Source organism: Callospermophilus lateralis, chromosome 15, assembly GCF_048772815.1.
Source record: "Callospermophilus lateralis isolate mCalLat2 chromosome 15, mCalLat2.hap1, whole genome shotgun sequence".
Taxonomy (NCBI): Eukaryota; Metazoa; Chordata; class Mammalia; order Rodentia; family Sciuridae; genus Callospermophilus; species Callospermophilus lateralis.
In genome coordinates, this window is record NC_135319.1 from 61154104 (window position 1) to 61164895 (window position 10792).

Below are 10792 nucleotides of genomic sequence, written 5' to 3' on the forward strand. Positions count from 1 at the left end.
TGCTGGCCTGGTCTGGCCACACTCACTTCCTCTTTGGGCCTCAGTGCCTTGGCCAGGATGGTAGTTAAGGCCTTCCTGGGTTAATGAGGAAACCCCCTTTTCAGGAAGTGGGAGAAGCTGCGGTCTTTAATAATGGAGGTTAGATGCTAGAATTAGTCAAAGGTCCCACAGAGAGCTCAAAGGGAGAATGCCCTGTTGGTATATTAGAGTGCACCCCACCTGCAATCTGTGAATACAAAGAAAACTCAAATCATAGGAAGTTGATAGCTATATTTTAATAAATCAAAGTTTGGAATTCCAAGTCTCAGGAAACTTCCATAAGATCCACAGTGATGCAGATTCACTCATTCCTACGTGGATTTTGATGTGTACTGATGTTTTATGTTCACCAAGGGAAGGCAAGGGGATGCGAGGGGCGGGTGGGGTGGAGGGAGTGGAGACAAACTAAACTCCTAAGATAAATAGAGGTGAAGATTGAAAGTTAATCAGAAATTTTCGAATGAAACTTTTATGTCCTTGATGTTGCTACAAAAGGTTTTCTCCTGTTTTGCTTTGGCAGTAACCTGAAATGCAGAAAACAAAGCCATTAATAATAACAGAAAGACGACCAGGTGTTTCTGTAAATAATGAACACCATGGTAGCCTTGGAGCTCGGCTCCATTCATGTGATTCTTCATTCGAATGCACCACAGCAGATGGAAACCCTCAAAGTCAGATGTAGCTGCAATTCATAAACACTCTCCAGGCTGTTTCTGAACCACTTTGAAGTCTTCAGGGTCAGGGGGCGGAGAGCACGGGACCTACTGCATGAAACAGTGCTTCCCTTTGTTTCTGTCAAATGTGCCTCATTGCATTTCAGTGTGTGGGGGGGGGGGTGTCAGGGAGCTCCTCTTATTTAAGGACTTGAGGGCCAAGTTAACCTGATCTCAGTCTTACTGCCGGTAGTTCCATAGTGTTCACCATGTCCCATGTCCTGTGTCACAGGTGGTGCCAACAAGGGACATCTGGGTTTGCATTCAACTCAGCTACCTATTGGAGATCTTGGGAAACGTTCATGATCTTTCTTAGCCTCCATTTTCTCATCTCAGAATGTGGATAATGAGTGCGAACTTCAAGGTGTTCCTGAGGATTAACGGAGGTGACGGCAGGTGAAGGGCTCTGGGCTGTGCCTGTCAGGAATGCTTTACCAGCCCTGCATGTGGCTGCCCCGCAGGGTGAGGCTTCCATGCCTATTTATGTGTTTGGTCTGTTTTGTCTTTTTGGTGTAATGGGTCAGTTACACCAAACAGAAACGTTCAGTTTCACTCCCTTTTTCTACACTTTAGGGTGACCCTATCTGGATTCTGAAACCAAAGGAGTGAGTGTCGATTCAAAACAGACAGCATGTTTTTTTTTTTTCCACTCTAGTTTTTAAGTCCAGATCAGACAAGGGTAATATCTATAAAAAGATCCTGTGGTTGTTCCAGGGGATCCCCATAAAACCGAAATGAGGAAACCCAGCTAATCAATATAATGATTATTTGGTTTCATAGAGAATAAGGAACATTTGTTGACATCATTCTTGTCTGCATTTGCTATGTTGATGTCTCTGTTTACATTTTCACATTGATGGTCATGTTCACTGCCCAGTTCTCTAGCAGGGACACTTAATCCCCCCAAATACTCATTCAATCAGAATGGTTTTTCTGGGCAGAGGAGCCAGGAGTGAAATGGCTTGAGATAGCAGAATAAAAGGGAAGTGTTTTACTTAATTAAAAGTGCCAGGGTTTTGGAAAAAAGCCTTTGATCAACCTTCCCAGGGATAAGGCCAAGGAAAGATCTGATCAAGCAGGACCAAGAGGGGCCCAGAGGGGTGCCAGACTCCCGCTTTCTCTTCATTACAGATACAAGGCATTCATTCTCTGGCTGGAACCCGTCTCCCTGAGCCCTGGGGAAAGGCCACTCACCATTGTGCTCAATCCACCGGTACTGCCGGTCCAGGCACAGCTCCTCCTGCCGCTGCCTCACCAGCTTCCGTATCTCGGGGGTCAGGCCATTGGGATCACGTGCAAACACAAAAGAGTAGCTGTCTGCACAGGTGCCATCAAAGTTGAGGAGGCGGCAGGAGTACTGCAGGGCGAACGTGTGGTAGTCCGTGTCGATGATCCAGTGGTCATCAACTGCAAGCCAGAAAGCCAGTGTTAAGTGACTCCTTGCCTTCAGTGGAAAGAAGTCCTGGAAACTCACTACCTGGACCCTACTGCATCTTCTTGGGAAGCAGGAGATTTCTCACAACTTTTGCAAAACCAGGCAAACAAGAAAGGATCTTGCTTTTCTTTATGGAGAAAGTTCTGGCACAGAGGAAACCACATTTATGTCCAGGATCCGCTCTCTCCCTGATGGTAAATAACACAGCATCTTTCCAAGAGAAAAGACCGCTGAGAATGTGAGCCCATCAAAATCATAGAACAAACCCATCTACCGCCATCTTCACCATCTGCCCTCCAATAGTATCTATGTCTTTGTCTAATGTGTGATTGCCACCAACTTATGTTAGCCCCAATACCAGGACCTGTCTTTGGGGATGATGTACAGGTGACAGCTCCTACTCCTCTCACTGACCTATTGCCCTCCCACCTCAGTCCATTGGAGGACGCCTCTCTATGATCCTGGCTTTGCTGGCTCCACCCTCTTTCCTGCTTAGGAGCCCAACTCTTTGCTCTGGCTAGAGAGAAGATTTTGCCTTGGGACACAGGAAGGCGACTATCCAGCATCAGCAACTCCTTCTAAGAACGTGTGGACTTCAGGACTTCCAGCAGTGGCATAATAAATAGACCATATTTATTCTTCAAATGTTGGATATAAGCAATGAAGATTAAGTATAAATAAAGGTAGTAAAAATATCAACAAAGGCAGATTGGAAAATACTATGAATATATGTGAGTGATTTGCCCCAGAGAAGGAACAATGTGTTCAAGTTTTATCCAAATATAGAATATTTTATCCAAATATAGCATATTTGGATAAAAATGCCACATCTCTCTACTTAATTTGACATTCTCATTGACGTGTATCTGTGGCTCTTACCTCCTGAGCACTAAATTATGTGCCAGTCACTGTGTGGAACTTTCCATGTGTTTCTTTGATTATTTCTCACATTGAACCCAAAGAGCATGCTACTATTTCCTATTTTACAGAAAAGAAAACTGAGGTAAAGAGAAATTAAATAATTCACCTAGGATCACAAAAAGTAGAGCAGAAATGGAATTCTAACCCAGGAGCGTGACTCCAGAATCCACATACTTAACCCCTACCCCAGAGACTCCAGGTACTAGGTAGATTGAGACCAGAAGGGACAACAAACCAAAGGCCTTTGTGTCTTGCACCCAAGGGATGATCTGCCCACGTGGAGCTCCATGTTGGAGAAAGGCAGAGGGGATGGAGACTTCAGCACTGGAGAGGGTGGGGCCAGCTCTAGAGGTCACCCTAAGTGTCCTCTGGGGGTGCCTTTCTGAGGACCTCTGAAATGCCAGCCTGGATGGGATTTAGTACAAACCCAGGCCCAGCAGGAGAGTTTTCACGGGACAGGGAATGGGCCACTTCTTCAGCTCACATCCAACCTGGCAGGAGGAAGAATGAGACACCACTGTACCTTCCAGGTTGTCCCTGGGTGAATGTCAGAGGCCAAGCTCAGGGGATGACCCAGACGGAAGACTGCTCAGCAGTGACCGCAAAGTTATTCAGTGGATGGGCCAAGAATAGAAGCCATGGGCCTGCTGCTGGGCCTCAGCCTAACCGCGAGCTCCCTCCCAGGCTCCTGAGATCTGGGCAGTCTTTTCATCCCTGGATGAAATCATCTCTTCCCTGGTTATGGGATCACTGTGTCATCATGGGTGCCCCAGAAATCTGCCCCTCAGACACAAAAGCACCAGCCTTTGAAGTGTTACCTCCACTCCTGGTCCAGGCAGCTATTAGCTTGGCAAATCTGCTGCTTAAAAAAATTGTTTTTCCAATATTGTTGCCAGAGTGAATTCCTACATAGAAACTAAGTAACTTTCAATCCATGGCTTTAGTAAAGTCGACTACTATTCTTGCTTTTGAAGAAAGCCTAAGTTGGTCTGGTTTATCTCCAGGTTCTTTTTGGCAGAATAACTCAAAGATGAAGAGTTTCAATCCTAACAACCTTGACCAAACTCTCCTTTCTAAGAGTATTTGCAAGACAGGATCTGCACGAGCAGCAACAATTATCTTGCTTCTCAAGCCTTTTCGCATCCAGCAGCTAGGCAGGGTCCTTTGGAGAGCCAGACAACCCAACTGTTTCCAGACAGCATCTAATAATTGCATGCAGTAGACTAGGTAAGCAGAGTGCTGGAAGCAGCAACTATGTAGCCAGAGCCCCTGACTCCCCTCCAACACCCCAGGAAGTGGGGCTGCATTACAGCTGTGTCTACAACTGTACTGGTTATATACACTAGTTTAGAAGTTTGGATTGCTAGTCCCCAAAGAAAATGCCTGGTATCAAAAACTATCTTCGTGACCTGGTTCTGTTGAAAATCTGTCACTCATTGCGGTGATTCTGGAACAATTCTCCTTCAGTTCCCTAAACCTGCACCTGCCAATTATTCAAAGTAGGGATACCGAGGGAGATGCTTCCTGAGGTTCTCAGGCCTCACAGTCTAGTTGAGCCAGGCAGGTGACAGATTTTATTCTATTCTTGACTAGTCCAATGGACCAGCAAAGTCAGTGGTATCTGAAGCCTTGATAACTGAGTGACCAAGATAACCCTCTGGATTGAAATATCTACACCAGTTCTCAAACTGCCTTATGTGGAAGGAACATACTCAAGGAGCATACTTCAGGGGCCACTCCAAGAGTTTCTGATTCAATAAATCTAGATTGGGGCCCAGAAATCTGCATTTAACAAGCACCATAGCTGATTTAGATATAGATGACCCAGGAACCCTGTCTTTGAGAAACAGTAATGAAAACATTTCAGGCTGACATTGTTATGCAGCCTGACAAGGGTCCCTTTTACTTCAGCTAAGAGGTGTCACTAAGTGCCACCAACCAGCTATGTCTCCTGGGCCAGTAATTCAGTTTCTTCGCTTGTAAAACAAGAGATTTGAACCCAATATATGTTTTCTCACTCCAGACTTAGAAAGTAAAGCCATGATTTCCTCTCGAGAGGTAACAAGAAGCAACAATATCAAACATGCACAGAGAATTTGTGTCACCAGCACTGGTCAAGGGCTTTCTGCATGTCAACTCATGGCATCCTCATAACACAACTCCATAAGGTAGGTGCTATGGCCACGTCCACTTTGCAGAGGAGGAAAATGAGTCATAGAAAGGCTAAGGAAAAAAATCCATGTCCCACAGGTGGCGGCTGAGTTGGGATTTGAACTCAGGCAGCATAACTTTAAAGCAGGCTTAACCACTGTGCAGGGCACAGCTTCTTTTCTGAAAGGCAACCTAAGAAGGAATTCATCCTTAAGCCTTCTACATTATACTTATCTCACTTAATATCTATAGCAATCACTTTCAAGATTTCAACACTTTTTTCCCCTCCAAATGAAATCTTAGATAGAATCCCAATATACAAGAGTTAAAAGTGGAGCTAATATAGTTTGGTAGGGACAGGAGAGAAGAGACAAAACCCTACCTCCTCATCAGGTCCTTCCTCACCCCATCCCTAAATGCATTGTAAACCATATTCTGTTCCTTTAAGGAGCACACCTCAAAGTGCTGATGAGAATTATGTGTTTATTCTTTCTAAAAATTAGGAAACTTGTACCTCTTAATATCGGTTTTTATGATCCATTACCAGAAAAAAAATGTATTTTTTACTCTAAATGAATCACTTGAGGAAGTTTGCTGCACTATTTGAAATAACTTATTATTTCTAAAGATAAAAAGCTCTCTCTCCTTATAGATAAGCAACTCTTATACAGTGTAAATCAGCACTAAAATGTAATTTGATAAAAAACGCAATTTCATTTAACGTGACTTTATAGGAAGTCAAAGATCACATGTCGCATGTAGAGCAATGAATGACATGAAGGACACTTCGGCCCTGGATCACCAATGGAAGAGCAGCCCCCTCAGAAGTCCCTGGGTCCTATCTCACAAGAGAACACAGTGGTACTTTGCAAAGGTCCCTCTGTATTAGGAGATTCTGTAGTTCAGAGCCAACCAATCTGGGCCTGGACGTTGGAATGTCTGGCTTCTGGAATTGGCTCTCTCAAACTTGTTGTGTTATCTTGGGCAAAGCACTTTTTTCTCCAGGTCTCAGTTTGTTCATCTGTATACTGAACCCCCTCTCTGGGGTTTACTCTCCTTCTCTGAGATTCCATGACATGTCTCTTCCAGGCCTGAAATTTCTCTAGCTACCAAGTAGATTCCAGATTTGAAACTTAGGACACATGGGGGCGGGGGGGGGGGGGTAGTAGTAGAAAAAGCAAATAATGTATTCTCATGAGTAGGCCAAGTTTTAAGATGCCCTGCTGAGAGTTCTCAACACCCTTCATCAGAGCCCCAGTACTTGGGAGAAAGAGAAGAGGCCATGACACCCAGAACACCCTGCCTGGCTCAGAACCCCGGCATCAGCAGGCAGGACATTGAGGAGTGAGCCTACCCCATGCACAATGCTCCCTACAAACTTGGATGGGAGTCTCGGTCTCTGTTAGGGTTCCCAGTTAAGCTGTCTCAGGAATTCAGCCCAAAGGGTTGGAAAAAAACGAAAATGAAGTGGTGATGTGGAGCGGTAAGAGGACAAAGTGTGGAACAGGTTACACACCCTGGCACAGTAGATGACTAGAATTTGGCACCCGGCAACCTAAAGATCCTTTTGAGTTGGGTCAGGTTTCTTGAACTAGCTGCTCCCAATCCCAATCCCTTAACCTCAGGCCAGGCTGAGGTTTCCTGCACCCATACATCTTCCCTTAGGCCATTCTTCCTAAGGGTGCAGCTGGAGCAGGAACCCAGTGATTTGGCAGGTATGCCTCCCATCCCCAAAATGGTCCCAATGAGCTGACTACTCACTTCCTCTCTGGAGAAAGGAGGCTACGCCCCAGTACTTCATCTTGAACTTGGCAGGGTCTTCTGTGTCAGTGAAGGTGCCCACCATGTCTGCACACACTTCCCAGTTACTGCAAAAGCCAAGGGGATCCTCAGCCAAACCCAGCAAAGAGCTTCCTCCCTCCATCCCACCCTGGTGCTCCCCTCCCTCCCCAGTAAGGGTTTGGCTTTCGGGCAGGCGCTACGCACACGGCCACCCGGAGGCACTTGCCTCAAAAGACGAACTCGTCCCTTGGCAGTGGCACTCATGTGGCCATTCTCGTCCACGGAGAATTCGGCGACGATGTTGTCTTGCAGAAAGAGACCTTCAGGGTCCTTCTTGGCTATGGCGTACCAGGTCCCGGAGAACTGCCAAGGGGAGAGCCGGGGTTTGGTGTGTCTGGGGGTCCACGACCGGCCACTTGGAAGTAGGGGAAACGGGCGGGGGGGCGAGGGCTGGGTCACCGGGGCCTCCTGGGCTGATACCTACCAGAGTCTTGTCGAAGTTCTCTTTGACTCGGAAGCTGCTCACTCTGCAGTCTCGCTCCGCGCGGCCACTGCCCAGCGCCGCCAGCAACACCACGAGCGCCCACACCCACTCCATCTTGCCCGGAGTCAAGCCTGCGGGAGACGCGTCGCCGTGACCGCCGGCCCCGGATCGGACCACCCGGCCCGCTGCCGCCCTCCCCACCGCCGCCCGCCCCCGAGGACAGCCGGGCAGCTGCTCACCGTCGGAGACGCGCACCAGCCTAGCCACAGCGTCCAGGCGCGCGTGGAGCAAAAGAGGCGAGGCCCGCCCGGCGCCCCGCGGCTTTATGGCCCCGGGGGGAGGGGGTCGCGCTTTCGTAACCGCCCGGGGTGAAGGACCTAGGGGAGGCGCCGGGGGCTGGCCGGGCCAGCACTTGCATAACGCGCCCTGACTCACCGCCACCCGGGGCGCAGGGAGGGTCCCGTTAGGCCAGCCTCACCTCCAGGGCCGCCCGCCGGGGGTTGGTGGAGCTGCCGCGCAGGGTGGCCTCACTGGGCCAAACTCTACAGCGGCGACGAGCCGCGTGGCCAGGTCCTGGCCCAGTTACTCAGCTCTTGTGCCAGCGGCCGCCAGCTGCGGCCTGGGGTGGCCTCCAAGCCCAGTAGCGCTGGCTGGAGGCTCAGTGGGGCTTGGTGGGGAAACCTTGGCCTCACAGAGAGAGAAGAGACCTAAGATGCTGCCTGGCGCATTAGTGCCCAGGTCCTGGCTGTGCCAAATTGGCTCCTGTGCCTTCTAAGGACCAATTGTGCAGGGTTTGGGGGATATTTTGGCCAAGTGCTTTTTCCTTTCATAAAGGATGTATTTTACTCTTTGGGGAGAGTTGTGGTGCCCTCTGCGTCAATATTTGTTCTTTATTTCAACATCGTTAGAAGCATTAAAATGCTCCCTGTTAAATATTCTCTAGAAACGCTACTCCGGTCAGGAGGGGAAATATTTTAGCAACTGTGGTGTTCGAGCGGTTAGTTGCTTACTTACATTGCTGCACTCCCTGAAACCACTTGGAATGCACACCGCAATTGTTTATGATGCATTTTTATTTAAAATCCACATTGGAATTTTGTTTTATTTTCAAAACAGGGGAGTTGGCAGAGTAGTGGATACAACAGAAGAGTAAGCAAAAAACTACAACCTCAAGGATCAATTAAATCAAAGGGCTGCTAACTAGTTGAGGTATTTGGTGTACGTCATGGCTTGATGTATTCATATTTTTTCTCTTTTCATTCCATTAATCTCACCAAAGCAATCTAGATTTTAGCTGAATGAGAATTGGTGATATGGCAAAGAAACTTCTTAAGATTCCTTTCATAAAATATCAGCTGAGTCTCCATGGCCCAAATTTGAAGGAACCTAGATGAACTATTTGCTGCAGTCAGAAATAAGAGAAGATGGAGGGGGAAATGGGTGTCAAACTGAGAAACAAGGAGTTGAGTGGTTCCCAGACCAGCCTTTTAATTACTTTTTAAAACAACCTTGAAAAGATATCATGGCTTCCTTCAGCCGACTGTAGCCTTTTGGACATTTACCTACCTGGTCTGCCCACCTTCCTCTCAAGCATGCTTTTGAGTCACAGTATCTTTGAGGTATTTTCATAATTAATTTTTCATAATTTGGGTATTTTCATAATGTATTAACTCCTTACTATCCCAAAGTTGTAAAAGCCTGTTTCTGGCTAATAAGCTAACTAAGATTTCAGGTTGCGCTAATTCTACCAATATATATATATATACAATCCTTCCTGGGTATCCATAAGGGATTGGCTCCAGACACCCTCCCAATACCAAAATCCAGGGAAGCTCAAGTCCCTTATGTGGCATAGTAATTGCATATAACCTAGCTCATCCTCCTGTAACTTTAAATCATCTCTGGATGATTTATAATACTTAGTACAATGTAAATGTAGTGTAAATAGTTGTTAAACTGTATTGTTTAGGGAATGATGACCGAAACAAGAAGAAAAAAAAAAGTCTGTGCATGTTCAGTACAGAACTGATCATGGTGTATTGCTATGTAAATAGTTGTTAACTGTATTGTTTGGGGAGTAATGACAAGAAAAATTAGTAGTGATGAACCATCATGGACCTACTACATAGCACATAAGCAAGGCTCAGGGCAACCAAAGCTCAAACAGCCCGAGTAGAGGGAGCCTGAGGATCTGTGCAGTGGGGGGAAACCACAGCAGCATGTGCCTACACATCATTCCATTCATATGGATTCGGCATATGCTTATAATGCAGCAAATTCAAGTTTTGCTTCTGGATCCTTCCAGAATTATTTTTCCTTCAAATATTTTCTATTCCTCATTGGTTGAATCTGTGGATGCAGAACCCATGGATGATGAAAGCTGACTGACTGAAATCCCAAACAACTCAAATAAGGTATGCTCCAGAGCCCTTCCTGCAGGAACCATGCATTTGGCCATATGTGCACCCTGGCTGGGAAAGGTCCTCTGGGCACTTCTCTGATTCCTGTCCAGTGCTTAGATGCCCCTCTTCAACATTCCAGAGCAGAGGATTTTCTGTTCCTGCTTTCCCCTCCTCCTATGATAGAGAGCTCCTAGTGTATGTAGGCCAATTACCTTTGAACAATTGATCACTGCCAGAAAAATTTTCCCAATGCCTCCACCCTGCCCTTCTAACCACTTCTCTAGAACACACTCTGGTGGTCCCTGGTATACTGCATATTGAATAAATGCAGGGGATTTTTATGATGATTGCATTTTTCAGCAACATCTGTTTGTTTATTTGTTAGGTGGTTAAAACACGCCCCTTCTTATGAAAAATCGTGAACCTTGATGTTTTAGATACCAAAGAAGAAAAACAGTTTATTTTGGCATTATCTCTTAGATTTCTTCATGATTACAAATATGTGAATTTAGGTCAACTGATGTTTTTTAACTTCAATGCTTTGACATTCATCCTCACAAAATAACTTTTCAAATATGCATATATATGCAATATCAAAAGGGAAAATGTTCACCATGGTTACTTTGATGTGATGGTAGTAGACACATTTGGTTTTCTTTGTACTTTTTTGCATTTTTCACATTTTCTACAGGGAAATAATTTCATCAGAAAACAAAAACAAATATCTCCTTTGCAAACATTTTCCTTTTCTTTATAAGTGAAATTATGAAGTTACACCTTATGAATCACAAAAAATGCACATAAAGTTTATTCCCTTGCCAAGCTTCGTGAAAAGAAAGATCATCTTGGTATCTGTCCATTTCCC

The 10792-nt window shown here is 46.0% G+C and overlaps 1 protein-coding gene across 3 annotated transcripts; it reads right to left on the reverse strand.

Annotated features, from left to right (window-relative positions):
• Positions 1-255: 255 nt before the first annotated feature.
• Rbp4 (retinol binding protein 4) lies at positions 256-8088 on the reverse strand. Of its 3 annotated transcripts, none has more exons than XM_076834610.1 (6): positions 8004-8088; positions 7526-7656; positions 7268-7404; positions 7021-7127; positions 1947-2159; positions 256-563 (listed from the first exon to the last, which is right to left on the reverse strand). In XM_076834610.1, the coding sequence occupies exons 2-6, from the start codon at positions 7637-7639 to the stop codon at positions 526-528; spliced, it is 609 nt and encodes a 202-aa protein (XP_076690725.1). In that variant the 5' UTR covers positions 7640-7656; positions 8004-8088; the 3' UTR covers positions 256-525. The 3 variants fall into 3 exon arrangements, with proteins under 3 accessions (XP_076690725.1, XP_076690724.1, XP_076690726.1); XM_076834609.1 differs by having other exon boundaries at positions 7961-8057; XM_076834611.1 differs by lacking the exon at positions 8004-8088 and adding an exon at positions 7765-7934.
• Positions 8089-10792: the final 2704 nt, after the last annotated feature.

Bases quoted from the DNA above. Each gene is read 5' to 3' on its own strand.
- Rbp4 (XM_076834610.1), bottom strand. From the start codon at position 7,639: ATGGAGTGGGTGTGGGCGCTCGTGGTGTTGCTGGCGGCGCTGGGCAGT. The intron at 7,128-7,267 runs GCAAGTGCCTCC...TGGCTTTTGCAG, and splicing joins GGACGAGTTCGTCTTTTGAG to TAACTGGGAAGTGTGTGCAG. The intron at 564-1,946 runs GTGAGTGGCCTT...TCTGCATTTCAG, and splicing joins CCGGTGGATTGAGCACAATG to GTTACTGCCAAAGCAAAACA.